Source organism: Tauraco erythrolophus, chromosome Z (assembly GCF_009769465.1).
Source record: "Tauraco erythrolophus isolate bTauEry1 chromosome Z, bTauEry1.pri, whole genome shotgun sequence".
NCBI lineage: Eukaryota > Metazoa > Chordata > Aves > Musophagiformes > Musophagidae > Tauraco > Tauraco erythrolophus.
This window is the reverse complement of record NC_141496.1, coordinates 162,138-184,739: the sequence shown is the minus strand read 5'-3', so window position 1 is coordinate 184,739 and position 22,602 is coordinate 162,138. Positions and strand designations below refer to the sequence as shown.

The 22,602-nt window shown below is 42.1% G+C and overlaps 1 protein-coding gene across 1 annotated transcript in view; it reads left to right on the top strand.

The window, feature by feature from the left end:
• Window positions 1-1,420: 1,420 nt before the first annotated feature.
• ZNF532 (zinc finger protein 532) overlaps window positions 1,421-22,602 on the top strand; it is a 37,603-nt gene continuing 16,421 nt past the window's right edge. The window contains exons 1-6 of the mRNA XM_086628968.1: window positions 1,421-1,442; window positions 1,957-2,004; window positions 9,548-11,907; window positions 18,146-18,327; window positions 20,579-20,627; window positions 21,223-21,437. Of these exons, the coding sequence (XP_086485094.1) occupies window positions 9,568-11,907; window positions 18,146-18,327; window positions 20,579-20,627; window positions 21,223-21,437 (2,786 nt within the window). The 5' untranslated portion in view covers window positions 1,421-1,442; window positions 1,957-2,004; window positions 9,548-9,567. The remainder of the gene's footprint in view (window positions 1,443-1,956; window positions 2,005-9,547; window positions 11,908-18,145; window positions 18,328-20,578; window positions 20,628-21,222; window positions 21,438-22,602) is intronic.

Sequence of the window (22,602 nt, the reverse complement as noted above, 5' to 3'; positions counted from 1 at the left end):
ATGTATTTTAGAGGTTTGATGGAGCTCCAGTGGGTTATTAGTGGCAGGAATTATAATATTGTGCAGTAATGAAATAAGAATAGGAAACCGGATGGGCAGTGCATCAGCTCCTGAGGGGTGACTACTTTTAACTCAAAGCAACGGATAATGGATTTTTTTTTCCTCTCGTCTGAAAAATAAATGTGTACTTAGATTTGAGCTGGCGTTTGTATCTTACAGTGAAAGCTGAAGGATTCCGAGAGAGGGAGGGGGAGAGAGAAGAAAGCAGTAGCAAATATAGCAAAGGGAAGAACAAAGGCTGTTAGAGCTTTCACACTGGAACACTGAACGTTTTGCCTTGGGGATTTTTTTGCTAGAACTGTTACTTCCTATAACAGGAAATCAGCAACTCCAGAATCTTATCCAGTACGATCTTTAAAATTCTGGCCAGTCGCAGCTCCGTTAGCTGGTTTGGTAATCTACAGTCGAGATAAACATGGAGGCAAAACACCGAAAGTGTTCTGTTCTAGTGTGCCAGGAGGGTCTGTGTCTCTGTGCTCAGCAGAATAAAGTAGACAGTCTTAAAAGCCTTGAGAGGTTGTGGATATTGGGTGAGTTGTGTGATGACAGGCAGGGTGCCTGCATCAGAGAGGGGCAATGCAAGAGAACCTTTTCGTTTCTGACTGCAGTAGATTACGTAAGGTATTTGGGTATTAACTGTAGAAAAGTGAAAATAGCATGCTAATATTTAGCCTGACATGATGGTTTTGTGGTTTTTAATGCAGCTGCAATGTGTTGTGTCTGAGATTTGATAGGGCAGTAAATAGCTTGTGTGGTGGAGCAAAATGTCTGACATCACTGTGCTGATTTCTGCTCAGATTTTTCATAATTTGGATGCAGAGGTTCTATATTTGACTATAGACATCGGTAGCAAAATTACGCTTGTGGACATGAGTTCTTGTTGCATGATAGGAATAGTATCTATTGCTGCTGCATGTTCTTCTCCAAGTGTCAGCTAAAATTCATATGTTACATGAGAGCAGCTCTTAGATTTTTTTTTTTTTCTCTCTACCAGAGCAGTAAGCAGTTTTAAAATTGTGAGTTCTTGAATTGTCACGAAATTCAGTGTATCTCTTTTGTTTGGAATTTTGAACACAATCTGTACTATGAATTTTTACTTTTAGCAAAAGAGAGTTTTGAATTTGTAGAGATTTTTGTAGGCTGTAAGATGAGAAACCCGATTAGATGCTGGAGTCCGCGGTGTTCTTGGTGAGTTGTATTTTTTTAGTCTAATAGTATTTGTAACTGCTCTTCACCAGGATTTCACCAGAAAGCTTTTGCACGAAGGCCAGCTTTCCTGCAGAAAATGCTGCTTAATGCTAGAGGGTTGGTCCTCTGCATCAGCAGTCGTGATCTCATTTTGCACTGAGGCTCATCTCGGGTATTTGATCTGGAGAATACGGGTAAGGATTTGTCAAGTTCGAAGCGTCTTTCGAACGAATTAACCAACTTCGTTTTTCTTAGAAGTGTGAATGTGAGCCGAAATACAAATATGTGTACAGGTGGCAGGGAATGCGTGTTTAAAACAAGCCAACAAACAAACAACCAAAACCAAAACGTGACCCTGATGTTTTAGGGCCTGGTTGTCGCCAGTGTGGCACAGCAGCTCTGCCTGACTCGCAGTGCTCTCACCAAGATCGCCTGCAAGAATTGCCATCCACTGGGGAAAAAAAGTACGTTAAAGGAAATAGGCAGGAAGCAAGTGCCATTCAGAATGTGATTGAAATTTGTGTTAAATTGGGAGTCTGAAATTCTGTTCATTATTGTCGTACATCCGAGTTATTCACGTTACTGTCCCAGCCCATTTTAGATACAGAAGTACTAAATTAAGCCATTTTTCTAATTCATTTTTTAGTCACGTGCAAAAATAATGGTATGGGGATTTACCTGCTTTTCATTAATTCATCTGCATTTCAGGAGAAATTCAGGAAGCTGCTAGGCCCGAAACCTTAACCGGATCTCTCGGTAAGTGTAGGTAGTTTTCATTTGGCCAGCTGCAGGTAGAGATGGTCTGTTCAGCTCCATATGGCGTGGGAAAGGAGATACCTTGCCCACATGTTGAAATATCCCTGTTCCTTTTGCCTGCCAAAGGCTGATAATTGCGAACTTCGAACCAGTTGCAGGTGGTTCTCTGTGCTGGATGGAGATGGTTCGGTGGTGGTGGGAGAGGAGTAACGGGCAGACTTCAGAAGATACCCCTTCTCTTCCCTTTCCTGTTTTCTCCTGCCTAAAGAGAGCTTGAGACACCCATTTTGCAAAAAAATAAGAAAGTTCAAAAATGGAGGAGCTGAGGCTTCTGAGGAGTCATAAACCACAAGTAATTCTGTTTTGGCTGTCAAAAAAAACCCTGCAGAAATTTGCTTAAGAAAAGAAACAAAAATTGTCAAGAACCATCTTTACTTAATCATACCTATTGCAGGGGAAAGGGCTCATCTTTTGCCAGATCGGATCCGCAGGATCCACCGTCAGGCGCAGGATATGGCAGAAAAGAGGCCAAAGGCTCTTTTACCATCAGTGATGGGGACGGATGTGTTTTGAAGACAGTGGTAGCGTTGTAAAACAACTCAGGCTCTGTTGGGGATATCTTACTGGTGGGTTTGACCTGGCTCGGTAATCCACAACTGCAAAACTCCGCTAAGCAGTACGCACAGATAGCGCTTTGCCATACCTTCCAGTAAAGGCTAAGAGGCTCCTCTGCAGAGATCTTGTGTTCCTAAGGCTCCAAACTGGAATTCGTGGGCAAAGCGAACGGAAAGAGTTTTGCCTGTGTGAATTAATAGCAAACAAGTCAACAAACATTCTGGAGCTTTAGCCTGGCTGCAACTGCATCTGCATTCTGTGCATGGAGATAAGATCATCCTCATGGCCTCTGGGGACTCCTAAATTATGTTGTTTTCCAGGAAAAGACGGTGTGCGTACACATGCGCCGTAAGTCTGTCTGTGTGCCAGGTTATAGCAGTGTGCTGGGAACGCCATGCAAGTGCCCTTCAGTATCTTGGGGTTTTTTTCCATAACTTCCATCTCCTGCCATTCCAAGTGTAATACGCTACCGTTGCTTTCATTCCTGGTGTATGTGACTTTGAACTTCCAAAATTTGTATGGAAGACACTCCTGAATTGAAAAGTTTAAAATACTGTAAAAAAATTACAAGCAAACTGCACTTTTATTCAAATCAGCAGAATACGCTTGGTAACGCGTTGGCTTTGGTGGTTTGTCGCGTGTTTGTTCTCAGCATTTGCTCCGTCAAAACAACTCCTGCCGCCAGCGTGCGGGTTAACGGGCTTCTGCAGCGTTCTGGGATGAGATGGATGAGTGGAGCAATGGGTTGGTTACATAATTTTTTATAGTTTTGTAAATAGTTTGGCGATTATTCAAAACTAAGGTTGTCTTTTGTGTGTGAGACTGAACAGTGTTTTGGATTAACAGCCGGGAAAGGTTGGCATTCAAGTGGTAGGGTTTTTTCCGCCTTACGGCACCCAGATTTGTTTATAGCATCTTAATTGTACAGCTTGCATGAAAGTAGATCAAAGTCAAGTGCAAACTGGTACCGTCTGCTGTGGAAACAGGCTGCAGAGGCAGCCTTGTAAATCACAACCGCTGGCTGAGCTTTGTGCAGCTTCTGACCCTGTCCCAGTTCCAAAATGTTCCGCCTGGCCGTGGCGTGAGCTGGGCCCGTGCTCCGGGTTGGCAGCGCGCGGGCAGTGGTTTGATCCATAGCTTGCTTCTGTTCCTGGTGTGCATCCCGATATCGTGGTAGGCGGGTGGTGAGGCAAGGGAACGCGAGTAGGGCTGGATGCTGTGAGGGTGGCGAAACGCTGGAGCCTGTTGCCTGGAGAGGTTTTGGGGTCTCCATCTTAGGAAATACTCAAAACCTGACTGGACAACGTCCTGAGGGTCCTGCCGTAGCTGTCCCTGCTTTGAGCGGAGAAGTTGGAGTTTCAGAGGTCCCTTCCAACCTCAGCTATTCTGAAATTCTGAGAAATGCTTGTTGAAAACTTTTTTAGGCTAGTAAAGAATAAATCTTGAAATTTTTCTGAAACTGTCAACAGCAAGGTTACTGCATTGAGAAAAAAAAAAGCTAAGAATTTTAATACTTGAAATACTGGGCTAATACTTACCCTCCAAAGCTTTTTTGAGGGGGAGGAGGGAGGAAGAAAATTGGTAGAATGTTCTCTTAGAAAACCAGAAGTGCAAATCAGATTTCTCTTACTCATTGAGGCTCGTGCATGGAGACAAATTGGCTTTTCCTTTTGTTTTTTTTTTTAAAGGCAGATAAATATGGGGTGTGTAATGTTGAAATAGCAGCTTGCTTGGTATAAATTTTAACTGTAAAAAACACCTCATTCTTCATAAAGATGTTCACATAAGGACTGGCATGACCTTATTGATACTATGGATGGTAAATGAGACCTTTATCCTAAGGAATCAAAATGCTGCCTATTATGAAAGCTTTATTTCTGGAAGCAGGAATCCATCTGGAGTTTTGCAGCAGTAACAAGCCATGGGAACTTTGATAAGCAAAAAGGAACCTGTGTTTTATGTGAATATGATGGACGTTGCTGACTGTGGTTAAAGCGGCCTCTTGCATATCCTCCTTGCCTGCCGAGGATTTCAAACCACACCAAGTTGTGATTTGAGATGTGGTTCTCATTTCCTGCAGGCTTGCTGGTAGAATTAGCATATTGCTTTTGTCTTGCTTGGAGTTACTTAGCTTTCCAAGAAAGTAATCACAAGTGTGAGTCAGTCATAATTACTAATACATGTTTAATAACTAATGAAGAGCTCATAATCCATGTCGTAGGCCTAATGTTATTACATATATTGCTGTAATTCTGATTGAATCGCTAAAGTCACCTCTACCTGATGGAATTTCTTGGCATAACAATACAGGAAATAGTTTTTTAAAAAAGCTTTTATGCTAGAGTCCCTCCACCTGGAATGGGTATAGATACAGGGCTTGAGGACGAGTGACAGGAATTGCATGTAGTAACCCAAAACTGCCGTTGCTAATCCTTCGGAAGCAGCTGTTTACTTCTCAGCCCTGATATTTCCTTGGTTGGTACTTGTGTCATTGCATATTTGAGCCTTCCTCACACCTGCACAGATAGTTTCTGTAGGGAGGCAGTATTTCAAAATGGTTTCTGGAATCCCTGATAATAGGGCAGAAGCTCCCGGATGCACTACATCTTGCAGATGTTTTTCGCTTTTTCCAAACATCGGCCTTTAAAGTCTTTGAATACATCCTTAGGCTTTCCACCGTAACAGCCAGGATACGAAGGCGTCAGAAGGTTTACAAGGACTTAACTGTTTCTCATGGGTGTAGCATCAAATTCTTGTCCCAGTTGCTGCTTCTGCTGTCAGTAGAGAGTTATTATGGACTGCTGCTTGTTTTGACATCATTACCCAAGTGAATGCTTCGCTGGAATGTGTTATCAGATGAACTGGAGTATAAAGGCTCACTGGGAAAAGTAAGACAGTGCAGCAGTTGAGGGGTGTCTTCCTTTGGCTAAATTTGTGCCGTTTTCTTCCTGCTGTTCATAGGAAGCTCTTATTTCAGGAGATGCATTTCCAAAGAAAGAAGAATGTAGAAGGTCATGCACACGTGCTTTGAACAAAGCATGAACACAAAAAAGGCAACCTTAGTTTATCCTCCAGAACTTAATTTGCACCTTATGTTTCATTAAGATGTTGGTGCACACGTAGGGGTGAGTGTTGTCACCAAAGACATTAGTGGGAACCGTGAAGTAAGTATAGTCAGTCTCCTCTCTTAAGTTTTTAAGGCTCACTGGTATCTTCTCAGAAGTCCTGTCACCCACCATTGTAAAAGCAGAACCCGGAAGCATTGCAGCTCGCTGCTCGGTGGCTCTCCAGCTGTGTCATTCCTGTTGGCTGTATCCAGAGATTTTTTCCTTTTTACTTGCCTTTATCACAGAACAATCAGCAAGCAATGTAAGGCTTGATTTTTTATAGAAACTGAATTTCTTTAGTAACTTCTCTCAAGTAATTCAAGCACCCTAGAGGTTGCAAATCTTATGACAAAAGTGATCGGCTTTTCCTGGCGTTCTCCTGGTAAACATCAGTCAGGTGGAGAGGCAGGAAACGGAACTAGTCCGTGGGAAGGGAAAGAAGTGTTGCAAAGGAAGACTGTCATCTGAAAATGAAATAGTATTTTGGACAGAGTCAATAAATGGAAGAACTGACTCTTTAGATGAGTAGAATCATGGAATGGTTAGGGTTGGAAGTACATACAAAAGTGGAGGTGTTGAATTTATTGTGTCATCTGTCCATTTTTCTTCCTAATACGTGCTTCAAGTTAGCATTCCCCTGTTTGGAGGGGAATTTTGTTTCTATTATTTAGAAACTAAAAATGAAAAAAATTCTGTTTTGGACAAAAATGTTTGAGGAGGTGGAGTCTTGCAAGTTTCTTTAAATATGTTTTTGTTTGTTTAGTCTGAGGAATGTATCCTGGATTACATATCCTGGATTCCACACCTGGTGGAATGTTTCTCAGTTCCATTCTGAAGAGCATCTTCGTGGCCGCCCTCTGATTTTTACACCTTCGTGTGTCTCTTTGGAGACGCTGTGCTTTGCTCTCAGCACTTCAAAAGCAGTTTTGCTCTTAAACACACTTGGATAAAGTACTGTGTAAGTGGGCCTTTATTTCATTTATTGCTATTGCTAAATGTTAATTAAACTACAGTATACGTAATTAGAGGACGTTTTAGACTAGGAAGACTGTCTAGTTCTTTTTGAGTGTATAACTATTAAAAGACACCTATGGACAGATGTACAATCAGGGCAAATAATTAGGATCTTGAATCATTAAACACTGTGTCAATTGAGGCTCTGTTTGTGTGATTTTAGGTGGATTTGATACATTTTGGTGTCTGGAATCTTTTCCATTTAATTCTTACAAGAGCTTTCCTTGTAGTTTTGGTATTACGTATGTATTTTTTTATTAATTAGATAACTGCCTTTGTAATTGTGACCCTTTCACAAGATCTTGAGATCCTTCAGGCAGAGGGTAGACTAATAATCCAGGCCTGCAGAAGGGTGCCCAAGTGTGGTAATCATCTTGCTTCGGTGTAGGAAGGCATCTGCGGCCACGTGTGCTGAACGCGCTGGGTTCGCTTCTGATCACACTGCAGGAGAGTGGAGCTGTACTGGGTGCGTGCCTAGTCTCTTTCCTTAAATATTTATGTTCATTTTATCTCCATTACTAGTTTTAAATGCATGAGGGCTGGAAACTTGCTTTTGAATAAATGGATTTTAAAATCTTATAATTAAACAAATACACAATAAAACCAGAATTACAGGCATTATGAAACAATCTTATGTCTGATAAGTATGGGCTATAACCATATGCTTTACCAAAGCAGTGAAGTCTTGATAATGAGCATTTACCATGATAGGCTACTATATATTGTCCATTAAGTAAAGGAATTATGAGTTAATTAAGAGAGTAAATTCATCAGTTGCAATCATATACTCACATTTTCTAGAGAATCACATGCTGAGTTCAGCTCTGCAGAAGAACTCGATGTAATGAAAAGGAGTTAATAAGTCAGACAAAGCAACAAAACCATTAAGTGGACCATGTAAACAATTTTCAAAACTATTACATATTTGTTTGAAGGTATTACATGAAATGTCTGTGTGTATTCCAGTATCAGTGAGAAATTTTCCTCAGCTGCCTTTCCTAGAGTCCCTAACGACTTCCAGGTAGCCAATGAATACGTAAGTCTCAGAGATGTTGTCAGGCAAAGGGATTACGCCATTTGGATAGACTGCCCCTTTCTGAGGAGCAGTCAGAGTGCTGCCCATGTTGATAATGATATGCATAAAAATGTGCATTTAAGCACAGGCGTTTTGATTAGTTTTTCTTAGCATTGTTACAGCTGAATTCAGCAGTCAGCAGGTAGCTTCTCTCCAGAGCTCAAGATAATGAGCTGAGAGGAGGAAGTGAGCTACAGAAGTTGTAGGATGCATCTCCATTGGCAAGTGCCTTCCAACAGGCCTTCTCCGTGGGGCATGCAGCTTCTTGCACGTCTGAGCCGATACAGGGAGCTTGGGGAGCACTGACTGGCCAGTCGCACTGGGGTTCTCTGATGGCCTGTGTTAACTGATCCTGGAGACAGAGCATTGAGCTATAGGATAAGAATGTTTTCCAGTCCTTTAGTGCCAACACAAAGGCAGGAGGACACACAGGACGCTTCCTAAACGGGCGCTTCCTAACAGTAACGTTTATTTGGTTAAGTATCTTCTCGAATACTGACTTTGGGCTGATCATCACTGAACAACAAGTCTGATAAGAACAGCTCTGTCACAACAATACAGATCATACCTGTGCGTCGTCACGAAAGAGAATGAACAAGTGTCTGTCTGTGCTTTCTGTAACTGTTTTTTTTTTGTAGTTCTCTACAAGTGATTCCTCTGCACACCTTTGTGTGTTGTTGAAACGTCTGTGGAAAAAAGCAAACGTCATAGTGAGATTTAAATCTAAAAGCCTACTCAAAGTTAGTTTTTCTTTTTACACAGCATTTGTAAAGTTTCAGTTTTGAGTTACCTGTTTGGCTTGGGAACTGGAAGGAAAAAAAACAACAGTAGAGACCAGTGGCAAACAAAAAGCATAGGATCTGGAAAACATTATCTGTGAGGGGAAAGAAAAACCTAAAGATCCTATGTTGATCTAAAAGCCTAAAAAGGAGAAGATTGAAGGGAGATAATGGTCTCAGAGTAAAGCCCTGTTGCAAAGAGAGTGGGCGAATGGAACCACGTGTAGTTCATTCAGGTTGCATCAAGAAAGATTCGGATTATGCAGCAGGAAACTTAGAACAGTGAAAATTGTGAATGACTGGAATAAGTTACATTGGAGGTTGTGCAAGCTCTGTTATGGGAGATCTTTAAAGTAGGTGAGACACCTGTCAAGAGTAGTGTAGATACAGCAGATCCTTCATTAGAGTTGCAGAAAAACAGCATAGTGAACACTGGGAGACACTTACTCCATAATTCTTACAAAGCAGTTTCATTTATAGAAAACAGTGCAGCAGCCTTGAACTGTTGGTAGAAACACATTTGTTAACCGTCTTCATCAGGATGGTAATGCAAACATCAAGGAAAATCCAGACTTAGCGGGAATTGCAAGTGCCTCACGTTGTTTTCCTGAGAGTCTGGGTATCCCCCTGTAATTGCAGCATACGTGGGAGAGGGCAAGAGGGAGTGTAGGAGAGGGGATGGGAAGAAAGTCACTGAAGAGAAATTTGTGCTCAGAATGAAGTGACCAGGTTACAGTCTGCGAAGCTGACGGATTGCTGTAGCTCTTGGTGTAATAATTTGACTGTACACTTGCATTGGAACACTGTTCTGTAATGTGTGATTTCTGAAAATACTACATCAGAAGTGAAATAACTCCTTTTTTGCATGGTATGTGTGAACATACACTTACTTGGTGTAAGACTCTGCGATTAGAGCTTAAAATACTGAGATGATGACTCTGCTTGTTTTACAGATTTGCTTACAGTCAAATACATGACCATGGGGGATATGAAGACCCCAGATTTCGATGACCTTCTTGCAGCCTTCGACATACCAGACATGGTTGATCCAAAAGCAGCTATTGAATCTGGACACGATGACCATGAAAGCCACATAAAACAAAACGCTCACACAGATGAAGACTCTCATGCCCCATCATCATCTGATGTTGGTGTGAGTGTCATTGTGAAAAATGTGCGTACTGTTGATTCTTCTGAAGGAGTGGACAAGGATGGCCACCATTCCACAGGCAATGGCTTGCATAATGGCTTTCTAACGTCATCAGCTCTTGATAGTTACAGCAAAGATGAAGGGAAGTCACTTAAAGATGACGGGTCAGCTTCTGAGACTACACTGAAGGATTCGGCTTTCAACCAGTTTAGCCCAATATCAAGTGCTGAAGAATTTGATGACGATGAAAAAATTGAGGTGGATGACCCCCCGGATAAAGAGGAGATGCGTGCAAACTTCAGAGCAAATGTCTTGGCAGGATCTGTTTCTCAGCAGGAATATGACAAACTAAAGGCACTTGGAGGGGAGAACTTTATTAAATCTGGAATCCCAGTTTCAAGTAGTATAGATAAAAATAAAGTTGCCAAACGAGAGACAGAGACAAACTCCATGAATTTAAGTGTCTATGAGCCTTTTAAAGCTCGAAAAACAGAGGACAAATTGCTAAAAGACAATTCTGAGAAGCTTCTTGAAAACAGGGTACTTGATGGAAAACTGAGTACTGAAAAAAGCGAAACAAATCTTGCCAGCATTTCACAGTCCAAAGCAAAGTCCTCAGCAAAGCTTTCCTCGTGCATTGCTGCAATTGCAGCACTGAGTGCTAAAAAGGCAGCTACAGATACCAGTAAAGATTTACAGTCTAATTCGGGAGAATCTTCTCCGTTACCGAAAGATATGAGTGAAAGTCCTCGGGCTATTGAAAAATCGCCCGAATCTCAGAGTCTCATCGATGGTGCTAAAAAGCCATCTGTCAAACCGCCCGACAGTCCCAGAAGTGTCTCAAGTGAAAACAGTAGCAAGGGGTCTCCGTCTTCTCCTGCAGGGTCAACACCAGCAATTCCTAAAGTTCGCATAAAAACCATCAAGACTTCTTCTGGGGAGATCAAAAGAACTGTTACGAGAGTGTTGCCAGAAGTTGATTTGGACTCTGGTAAAAAGCCAGAGCAGACTGCTGCTATGGTGACTTCCATGACATCTCTCCTGTCCTCACCAACCTCTGCTGCTGTTCTTTCCTCTCCTCCTAGAGCTCCTCTCCAGTCCACGGTTGTCACCAACGCAGTTGCATCTGCAGAACTTGGGCCGAAACAGGTCACTATCAAACCGGTGGCTACTGCCTTCCTCCCCGTTTCAGCGGTTAAAACAGCAGGGTCACAAGTGATTAATTTGAAGCTCGCTAACAACACTACGGTGAAAGCCACTGTAATATCTGCTGCTTCGGTGCAGAGCGCCAGTAGCGCCATCATCAAAGCTGCCAATGCTATTCAGCAGCAGACTGTTGTGGTGCCAGCGTCAAGCCTTGCCAGTGCTAAACTTGTGCCAAAGACGGTCCATCTTGCCAACCTTAATCTTCTGCCTCAAGGTGCTCAAACCACCTCTGAACTCCGCCAAGTGCTAACGAAACCTCAGCAACAAATCAAGCAGGCAATAATTTCTGCAGCAGCCTCACAGCCTTCTAAAAAAGTGTCTCGAGTCCAGGTGGTGTCATCTCTACAAAGTTCCGTAGTGGAAGCGTTCAATAAGGTGCTGAGCAGTGTCAATCCTGTACCAGTTTACATCCCAAACCTCAGTCCCCCCGCCAATGCTGGGATAACGTTACCCACGCGAGGTTACAAGTGTCTGGAGTGCGGCGACTCGTTTGCGCTCGAGAAGAGCCTGACGCAGCATTACGACAGGAGGAGCGTGCGCATTGAAGTGACGTGTAACCATTGCACAAAGAATTTAGTTTTCTACAACAAGTGCAGTCTTCTTTCCCATGCTCGTGGACACAAGGAAAAAGGAGTTGTAATGCAGTGTTCACACCTGATTTTAAAACCAGTCCCAGCAGATCAAATGATAGCATCTCCTGCAAGCAATACTGCTGCGTCTGTGCTCCAGAGCCCTGTGGGAGCTGGCACGCACACGGTGACGAAGATCCAGTCTGGCATAACTGGGACGGTAATATCGGCCCCGGCGAGCACACCTGTCGTTCCAGCTATGCCGCTGGACGAAGATCCATCGAAACTCTGTAGACATAGTCTAAAGTGTTTGGAGTGCAATGAAGTTTTCCAGGATGAGACATCTCTTGCCACTCACTTCCAGCAGGCTGCAGACACAAGTGGACAAGTAGAGTATCATATGTTTAAATTCCAATGTTTCGTCTATAAGCTTTGATTGTTTGGATATGTTTTTATGTTCACTTAGCTGTTAATTATCTGAACCTCTGCAATGAAAAGTGTAAACAAAACCCACAAAACATCTTGCCAACACTTCCGTAGTGATGTCAGCATTTTTAAAACAAAAGTTCTTAGGTTTTGGATTTTAGGCCCTGAAGTCTGAAATTGACACTGTATATTTTTACTAAAATTTAGCAGTAGTTTTGTTACAACTGAACACTATAATACTGAAACTAATTCTTTACTGAGAACTTTTAATGATTCTTTCTGTGCTTTGGAATTTGACTATTCTGCGGAATCCACTTAATTGGCACCCTCATTAACAGCCTACCTGTTCAATCAGAATGATACATTTAAGTGATTCATTCTTTACTTGTCTTCAATATTGATGATTTGCACATAGCCCTGTAAGCGAGCTCGGCATTCCTCTTGCCTACAGGGACTCCAGGCAATGAGCAAATGGCACACTGATTCTCTGGAAAGGATCCGCATGCTGGTTGCTTCTGCTCTGTCTTAAACAGAAGCGAAGTGCGCGCTGGCATGTGTTTCTTGCTGTGTGACCCGTTGTTTATTCGTGTCGGTTTTCCTTTCCTCCTCCAGTCGCTAATGAGTGACACTTACAAACCAGTTTTAAAAATTCTTCACGAATGTATGTGGCCTAATCTGAAAGCAACACGTCATTCAATAAAAGTTAATATTCATCAGTGTGCGATGCATTTTATAATCCTTAAGATCGTTAATTAAATGCTCTGGTTGGATTTCTGTTGGGGTGTGCCAATTAAAAGGGATTCTCGTGTGTTTCAAAGCATTCAGCTGAGCTTGGTGTTGCTGCTTCTTGCTGTGTGGGAAGCTGAAATCCTGCGAACACACTCAGACTGATCAAGACAGGAATGCCCCAGGAATATGCCTGGGAATCACGCAGCAATGTGCAGGGCAAAGGTTTTTAAGTCCTGCGGTTAGGAAAAAAACCCACAAGTCACAGAATTGCAGACAGGTTCCTGTCAGAATCTGTTTACCAAACTCAAGACCTGTTCCGTGGCCGCAAAGGGGTTACACTGTGCCCGCCACTGCAGATAGTAATGTAAAGAGATTTGAATGTGGAAATAATCGTGACTATGCGGATTATGTGGCCCTGCCTCAGCTCCTACTTTACTAACCGGCTCGCAGTGCCAGGCTGGAATTGCCTGGATCCACAGTGAAATGCCACGTGAGTGAATTTCCATGCGTGAGCTACTACAGAATTGCCTGCCTGAAGTGAGTTTGTGTAAGTTGTTGGCAGAAGTTGGCAAGTGTGTCCCGTCCTTGGACCTTGCTGCAGTTTTGAACAGTAGCTAACAGCTGACCATGAGTGTGTTCTGCACCAGCTCCTGAGTTACTTCACACTCAGTGATAGTTTTTTAGCTCGCTCCTTCGCTGGTGCTTATTGGTGTTAGATTTTTTTCCATAATAGGTCCGTTAGTTACCGTTTGGTATGATAAGATCCAGTAGTCATTGTGAAAAGCCTGTTGTTCTCCATACTGTAAAATCAAGCGATTAAGAAGGCACCGAGATAAAGCCAGTGGATGAGAGACAGACAGATATACTGAGAACAGGCTGGGAGGGTGAGGCAGGGATAAAATGAGAAACAGAGAGCACAAACAAGACAGAAAAGCCATGTACTCCCTTTCTGTGGGGGCCTTTTTTGCACGGACAGGTAAACTAAGCAGATTTGTAGAAACACCTTTTGCCCTTTCCTGCTACCTCCGCCTGGCGCTTTTGCCCGGTCGCTGCCGAGCTTGCTGTCTGTGCATGTGCTGTACATATGGTTTGCCCTGGTGATGCGCTGCAGGAAAGCGACTGAGATCTTCGCAGAGTGTCCAAATACGGCGGCAGTTAGGTGGGAAGATAAGTGTGGGTGCGCAGATAGCGCTGCTCAGGGAGGAAGGCTCGTGGAGGCACCGAACGCAGCCAGCATTGCCCACCGCCTGCCGCTGCGCGCGCGTCTTGTTGGGAACGTGCTCCCTTCTAACGCCGCTGTACGAGCAAGGCCTTCCTACCTGCTCCCGAGGCCGTGGGTTTCCAGGTTTTAAAAACAACAACAACAGCCTTGTTGCTGCAAAGCACTGGAGGAAAAGCTGTTTTCATGCTGTTCCATTTTAAAAGAACACTCTTAATAAACAGAGTTTTAAATGTCCTTTGAAATATCCTCTTAAAAATGAACCAAATCTTTTTCTTAGTCCTTTTCATGGATCAAGCAGCAGTTTCCAGTTCTGTGCTGGTTTTTTTACATTACTGTTTATTGCATACTCCAGTGTTGTAGCTATACTGAAATGCCCAGCGTGGAAACTGCTTAACTCAGCAGTTACTTTAGTGAGAGCAACTCATCCTGCTTTCTTTTTGTTACCTTTTTGTCCATTTTTTGTCCCAAGCATTGCTGCAAGGGTAGTGTTTGCTGAAGAAAATCTCTGTGTAGGTCTTTATAAATAAACATTTTAGTGCTTTTGCATTATATGTTACCCCTGGAAAAATCTGAACAAGAAATACTCTGACTTCTGTTTTCCTTCTTAGTTCTTGGCACTGGCTTTTTGTTGTAAAACTACTGGTATTTGAGGGGAAGGAGACAGGAAAGTTAGATGACATTTATATTTTAGCTCTGGGATGAAGGAAGAAAGAATGAAAATAAATATTTGGATTTTGCAAACAATAGGAAAAACGTTATTGTTTGAAGCTTACCATTCTTTCTAGTGCCCACGTAACTGCTCTTGAAATGGGAATCGTGTACTGGTTTACGTTCTCAATGAGCCTGAGCAATAAGTAGCTGCTACTTCTTGTTCTTCTTAAATTCCTGTTACGAAAGTAGAGTGTTTCTTTTAAAATAAACAGTAGTGAAGGAGCCCTAGCAATTAAAAGATGTTCCCTGTAAAGGTATTAACTTTCTGTAGTATTTTACTTGCATTAATATTCCTGTTAAAAGGAACGAAACCACTCACTGACAGGTTTCCTGACTGAGTGAAACTCTCTTCTACTTAATGGGAAAAAAAAGTAGCAAACCTGAACTAATTAATGTTGGTCTTATTATATAAGCATATAGCTCCCATGGAAACTGCATAGCTCATTTCCCTTCATACTTACAGTTCTTGTGTATCTTTATTTTCCACCTCCACCGTTTTTTCTTCTAACCCTTTTTTTTTCTGAAACTTTGACTTCAAATGCAGGCAGGTGATGATTTTCACAAACTGTGTTTTGTTTTGGTATGGGTTGGAATGAGAGAACTCGAAGTTAATGCCACCTTAAGCCCAAAACAAAATGGTAAGCAAACATGCTGAATTTCAGAATTTCACAGTAGATTCTTCTCCTTCTACTGTAATGAGTGACAATTAAACATTTTACTGTACTCACCAAAACAGCAAACCAGAGGCCTTAGCACGTGGCGTTGCTGGCATTTTGCGTCAGTCTGAGCTGCTGGCGTTACAGGCGGCTCGTGCAGGCTGCTTGTTGCAAAACCAGAGAGAGAGACATGTAGTTGGGGTTGGGACGTTGTGTGGCTCTTCCTCCTTTCGCGGTGCTGCAGCCGAAGGGCTTTGGAAGGACTGTGAAAACCCCGTGTGTTTCTGTTATTGGAAGAAGTTCTGTTTTGCTGTTTTCTTACGTAATCAAATAATACCCCAGATTCTCCAGTATTATATTGCTGCTTACGAACGCATAAATGGCAAGAGATAGATGGTAGGAATGGTGCTGAAGCCGAGTAAATGTGGCAGGCACGTCCCAAGCAGAGCTGTGGTTAGTCCGAGTTTTGCCGCTCAGCCTGAGCCACGACCAGGCTGACATCCCAAACCAGTTCTGTTCAGCGTTGGAGCGGTGAAGGTGCTGGCCCTGGCCGCAGCTGCCCGGTCGATTGAGGACGCCCGTTCAGCGTTTCAAAAGGAATATTTCGGTGTGTCTGAAGGCAGTTTCAGACGTGCCGTGTCACAAAGGCTCTGGTCAGGATGGCGTTTCCAGATCCCCGCAGGTGGTTAAGCTCAGGCAAAGCCTTCCGCAAGGGGAGTAAGTGTATCCGTGTGTACCCGTGCTATCCGCTCTCCCTTAGGCTGACAGTAGTGCTAATATTGAACCTGAAATTGAGAAAATAGATTTTCTTTCCCTGACTTGCTCTACTTTAGCGTTTTGCATTTCGCCATCGTGCTGTCGTCAGGGCATTTGAGAACTCTGTTTGGATGGGGGCTGTGTTCAAACAGACCAGGCCACCGTGTTCACAAAGTACATATTCACAGTGAACCGTGTGAAAATACACTTCTTTCTTCTGTGCGTGTGACCACGAGATGTTTCCTGTTAATGTTTCTACTTAAAATTACTGGTTTTATAAAACGAGTAAAAGTATTTGCATGTGCCCTCAAAAAAAGCATTTAGATTAAGCTATTTGGGAAAAAAATGGAGTGCACAGATTGTAAGACAAAAATACACTTCTTCCTAGAATATCAATAATATGGTAAAAATGCTAAGGCAATTAAGAAATTACTTTAGATCTTGATATTAAACGGTGTTCTGTTTGAAAAAAAAAATCATTTTTTGTCGTGACTACAAAGGCTTTTTCCTTCCATCTTTGGAGTTAGTGTTTGTCTCCTGTTGATTAAATGGGAACAGGTTATTTTTTTCCTAGCGTAGTAGCCAGTACGAGTAAGGCTACTATGAAGGCTATTTGTAACACCGTACTATTTCTTCTACAATGGTAGCTTTGATTTTGCTATTATATCACCTGGATATTACTGGGTTTTAAATGAGATTTAAAGGAGAGTTGCCTAAATTGAAAGAAGGGGATGACTTTTTGTGAAGCACCTGTCTTTTAGTAAGAAACTATTATTTCTAAATTATTTATTTCAGGATTTCTTCATTCATAGGTTAGTAAATAAATTATAATGCAGCTCTGGAGATCTTGTTTTGTTCTATACTCTTGCAAAACATACACATTACTACATCAGCAAGACTCTTACAGATAACATTTCTAAAAATGTGCAAATCACATGTTAAAAAAAATGCCCATGTCACAAAGGAGTCTTGATTTTGTTTTTAAATCTTCCTAAGTCGTTGGTGAGATAAGTCTCAAGTCATAGGAAATAATAGCAGTAATTTGAAAAGCCTTACAAAGCCAAGTCTGAGGAAATGAGGTGAAGTCCTGTTCTGCAAAAACTTGTATTTGTGCTTGACTTTGAGACCATGAGTGCTTCTGCTGAAGTCAGTGAAGCAGCTTCCACGATCACAGTCAAAGAGGCGTAGCTCCATACCGGATGTCAGCTGTCTGCTCAGAGATTTGAGAGATGTATTGTTACTGTAAATGAAACATTTTCTGCACTGCTTTTATGAGTTTGGCTCTTCGTGCCCTCCAGTGATAGAAAGCAACTGCGAGCAGAAGTGCAGCCTGTTTACAGCGGGTTGCATCAGTTGCATTTAATCCCAAAAATGGCACAAAGCACCCAAAGAATTTCAGTGATTCTGATCTGGCATATGGGCAACATGTAGCCGAAGATTTTTTTTTAGTTATTTTTGTATTGCAAAAGACAAGAAAAGAGTTCGTTTCATAAGTTACTCCCACATGTAGAAAGATCACCCTGCAAAAAAAAAGCTTTGTAAATATTTTGTGTGTCTCTAGATTTACTCAGAGGCACAGTATGTTGATGTAATGCAGATGATGTAGCCTAGCCTGAGAAATATATTTTGAAATTATCTGTGCACTTTCTGCCTGATAATACTCCATTTTATTGGTATTACAGATATTACCATTAGCATTCATCAGGAGCAAGGATCGGTATTTTTGGTGGGTTTGGTTTGGTTTACTTTATGTGGTGCACCGAGTGAAAACCCGTATTTTTGATTCTCGAGGTGCACTTAGGCCCCCTGCACTAGGAAGGTAGTCTCGTGAGGCACCCAAGCACAGCTTACGTAACCCAGCGGGCATCGCCCATGGTCAGTGGTGTATGAAAGAGCTTTGCTGTGTCGGCGTGGCCCGGAATGCCAGCGTGTCTAGTTGCCGATCCCTGCCACCTCTGTCCGACAAGATCTGTCGGCAGGGGCTGCGTTGAGCACTTGCCTACTTCTGGTTCACGTCACAGTCATAACATTTAACCTTTTGTTTGATATATTGCAGTGTTTGACATAAGACGTTACCTGTAGCTGAACCAAACCTTTTGTTTCATCTATTTTGGTTTATCGTTTAGAAGACATGCAATATCTGCCAGATGCTGCTTCCTAACCAGTGCAGTTTTGCATCACACCAGAGAATTCATCAGCATAAATCTCCATACACGTGTCCTGAATGTGGAGCAATCTGCAGATCTGTCCACTTCCAGACTCATGTCACTAAGAACTGCCTGCATTATACCCGAAGAGTTGGTTTTCGGTCAGTATAATGATTACTTTTGTTGTCAATTTATGTGTAATTTATGCTTTTAAAAGTGATTTTCCATTTTCATAAGCATTGTTTGTAGAATATAGCTTCATGGGTTTAAGGTTGTCATGGCAACAATACTATTAGTACTACAAATTTTGGAATAAATACCACATTAGGATTCTGCTTTGTTTTGGGCATCCGCTTTTGTATGTTATTAAATCAGAATATTGGCTAATCTCATCCAGCCATAAAATGTCAGATTCAGGACTTCAGAGTTAATAAGGTTAGAGAATTCAGATGTATTTTCTTAATTTCAGGTTCTTAAAAAAACCTGAGTTTTTTCAAAACACTGAATTTTAGATTGCTCTCTCCGATAGAACAGTCATTTTCAGTATTTACTGCCAGGATTTATTATGGAGATGCCGATGGGCATACTGCACCTGTTCTGTGGGAAGTCAAGATTCCTCAGCTTTACATTGCTCAAAAATCTCCTTTCGCATTCAAACAGCCTGGTCTTTTGGTTCTTCTTTGTTACTCTTCCGCTTCCCTTTTATTGTTATGTTTCCCTCTAATGGCAACTCACTGAGAAAATGGGGATCAGAGGCATTTCATGGAAATGTTAAGTTTTGAAAGGCTTGAAAAATTGTTTTATTTTAGAATTCTACTCACACTGAATGTCAGGCAGCACAGCAGGAGATCAGAAGAGCAACTCGTACAGCCGAGCTTTGCCCAGCGCTCCTGAAACATTTCCACTTCATCTTGTCTGACTGGAGAAGGGCGGTTTAAAATCGTAGCAGTAGGCAGCTTCTTCCCCTTCGGGTGCCACAAGCTCATTTACGAGGATGGCTGTGAAATCTTCCACTAAGGGAGGAAGGCGTTTTTACCGCATCGAGCCAGCTGCTGTGGCACTCTCTTTCCAGACCGAACCCGTGGCCTGACACAGCTCTCAGCTCTTTGCCTTTCTTTGGGTTCTTCTCTCCTACTCTTCGCTCCCAAGCTGTAGTCTGTCTCGTCCTCGGTTTCTTACATCTCTACCTCCGCTTTACTTCGCTTCCCTCTAGTCCGTGTCTCTTGGCTTTGTAAACAGAATCGTCCTCAGGGGCTCCTGGCCTGCACCAGTAGCACCAGAAGACTTACAAATCCTTCACTGTGAATCTGAACTAGAAGTAACTTTTCAGTTATATATATCGTAAACATCTCATGTCATGCTCAGTCAGAATTTCTGTATGTGATGAGACTGAACCAAAAATACCTAGGCAAAGAAAAGCAGTATCTGGGAAAATTAATGTCTTCCTTCTTAGATTCCTTAGCATCTCCTTATCACTGTGGTGCGTTCACTTGAGGAACAGCACAACCTGTCTGGCCTTTCCAGAGGACCTCTGTGACGGAGTTCAGTCTGGTTCTGGCGATTCAGGCCAGTTGTCTGAGCGAAATCAGCTGAAAATTTCAACCTTAGGTTTATTTGCATCCTTCAAGTTGAAAACAAGAAAGCTGGTGTAGCTGTCCAGGAAAGGCAGGCTTGGTCCTGAAGAACTGTTTTAACATACAGTGGTGGATGCTGAGGATCATTTATTATGTCGCATCACTGGAGAACGAAGTCCAGGCGGGATGGGAGGGCAAGGCGAGTGATGAGACCCCACTCTTTTTTGGTGACACCTCAGGAGTAGAGCTGTTAAAGAGAGGACCGTGCTTTGTGCCACGGTGAAGAAATCTTCATCTCTGTGTGAGCAAAGAAGATGTTAACAGACAAAAAAAGTCAAGGACCATTTGCCTTAAAAAGCATTGGTGAAACTAGATAGTCTTGATTAATTGTATTAAGAATATAGATTAAGTGCTCAGAAAAGAAAGGGTGACATTTCATAAAATTCAAAGGTGATACATTTTAAAAGGAAGACGGGATTCTTGAATGCAACGTGTCACTGTATTTCCTGCTTTATTGCTGTCAGCAGGGCATTGAAACAGGACCAAGAAAAGATCTGACATTTACCTGACAAGAATCATACTACCGTGATAGATGCCAATATTAAGATTTTGGAAGGACAGAGACCTATGTTTAGATTGTAAAACTCTTACTGCAAAATACTGGTCAATAAGAAATTTGTTCATGTAACAGGTTATTTTGCAATTGCTTATTGCAGTATGTTCTTGGACTTACTTGGTAGCATTTAGTGCTGGAGATGTATGGCTCTAAAAAGGACTATTGTGTATAGAAATTCTTACGTACTAATATTAATTCACTCTTTTAATCATTTCATTTTAGAATAAATGCGGAAAGGTCGCAAATTTTCGACACAGCAGAAGTATGTTTTTAAAAAATATTTTCAGAATTCCAATCTGATAGATTGATCTGATTGTAGAGATTCAGCTTAGTTCTCCTGAGTTTAAATTACTCTTTTTTTGATTTTAAATCTAAGCGCTGATTTGATTACATGTGCAGAAAATCATTACCAGTTTGTCTGCATTAAATCTGAGCAAGGAAATGGTGGAAATGTTTCTCCTTACTGGTTTTCCATTTTGGTAGTAGTTTCTAAATTGCTGTGACGTACCTTTTACAATCCACTGCATGTGATAAAAGTGCATTTTGTAAAATCTCTTTACAAATTTGCAGAGGATTTAAGTGTTCTTTTTGCAATCAATAGAATATTTCTCTGTCAGCCCTTCTGTCTGTTTTGTTGTAATGCCATAAAAACATGTTCTGACTTCATATCTCTCAGATTTTCAAATTAAACTTGGGAAAATTCTTTTTTCTTAACTTTCTGATACGCAGATCTCTGTTTATGTTGATTCTTACGGGGTTGTTTAAATTGACAGGATAACGTAGTTTTATCCAGTTGTATATGTATGTTTATCTCTTCCACTTGCTTGAAAATCAGTGTTTATTCCATTTCTTTCAGTACTGCTTTGGGCTTGGCTGAACTGACTCTTTTCCACTCTTTTTGCAGCTGCGTGCATTGCAATGTTGTTTACTCTGACGTGGCGGCACTCAAGTCTCACATTCAAGGTTCTCACTGTGAAGTCTTTTACAAGTGTCCTATCTGTCCCATGGCATTTAAATCTGCTCCCAGCACACACTCCCATGCCTACACACAACACCCGGGTGTCAAGATAGGCGAACCAAAGTAAGCAAAATTCCTCTTCTACTGCACTTGCCTGCGTTTTAGTAACTTGTGAAATTGCATTCTGTCCTGTGCTTGTGATCTTAAATGTCATGTGCTGTACAACCAACAGTTGGCCATCCGGTGGGTAACGTGGGGTTTGGGTAAGGTTTTCGTAAGTTTTTAGCTGGCAGTTTATTAGGCAAAGGTTAAATTTCCATGAATACAGCAATAGCAGTTCTTTAAACACTGCACGCTACAAGAGAGTAGTACAGTAATTACAAAAAATGATTTGGACAAGCAGATTGCTTGTTGGTCGTTCTTATTTTTTAATCTGCTTAGCTCATCTGCATTTTTACTGTCAATTAAGCTAATGTGATGCCAAAAAGAACTGCTTAGGCTCATCAGGGCTTACGTGGTGGTTTTTATAACATCTCGTTGAAAAGGTAGGAAACAGTGATATTAATTTTTTTCTATTACATGCTCACAGATAGTCAGCTGGGTGAAGTCAGAAAATTGGTCCGTCCAGTGCCATCAGTTCACAAGCACACACTTGTGGGAGATGGTTTTGGAGCGGCAGTTGTCGTCTCTGGGCTGACGTGGGGCGATGCTGGCGGGCTGCGGCCGCCTGCGATACCCTGTTCTCTTGGTCAGGCAGCCGCTCGCTTGTCGGGCAGCGTTTCTCCTGCAGGATCTGTTCTCTTCTGCCTACCAGATTTTTCTTCATGAAAGCCGTAGGTTTTGGGAGTGGTGAGCGAGGTTTTTGCTTCCCTAAGACGATCATGTCTGAAGGAGAGCAATTCCAGTGTGTTATTAAGTGAGAGGTGCCAGCCTTTAAACCTCTTCCAGCCTTGCCTTGCCAAACCAAAATGGATGCATTTATAGTGCTGTTTAGATAAGTTTTCCAAGATGTAATCTCTTTTTTTCTGGATTAAAGTAGAACTGATTCCGTTCTGTAGTCAGGAAATTTATGCATAAACGCGGTGGTTTACTGAAGATGGTAACACAGGGCACAATCAGGAAAGCGGCTTCAGGGTCTTTAAAACAAAGATGTTGAACATCCAGGGCCTCCACCGAAGCCAGTGGGAGCTGCAGGTGCGTGTGAAAATCAGGCTTCAAATCTCACCAGTCTTGGCCTCATGCCTTCTTGTTGCAGACCTTTTTCTTCCGTCTTCTTTCTCCTCTGTTG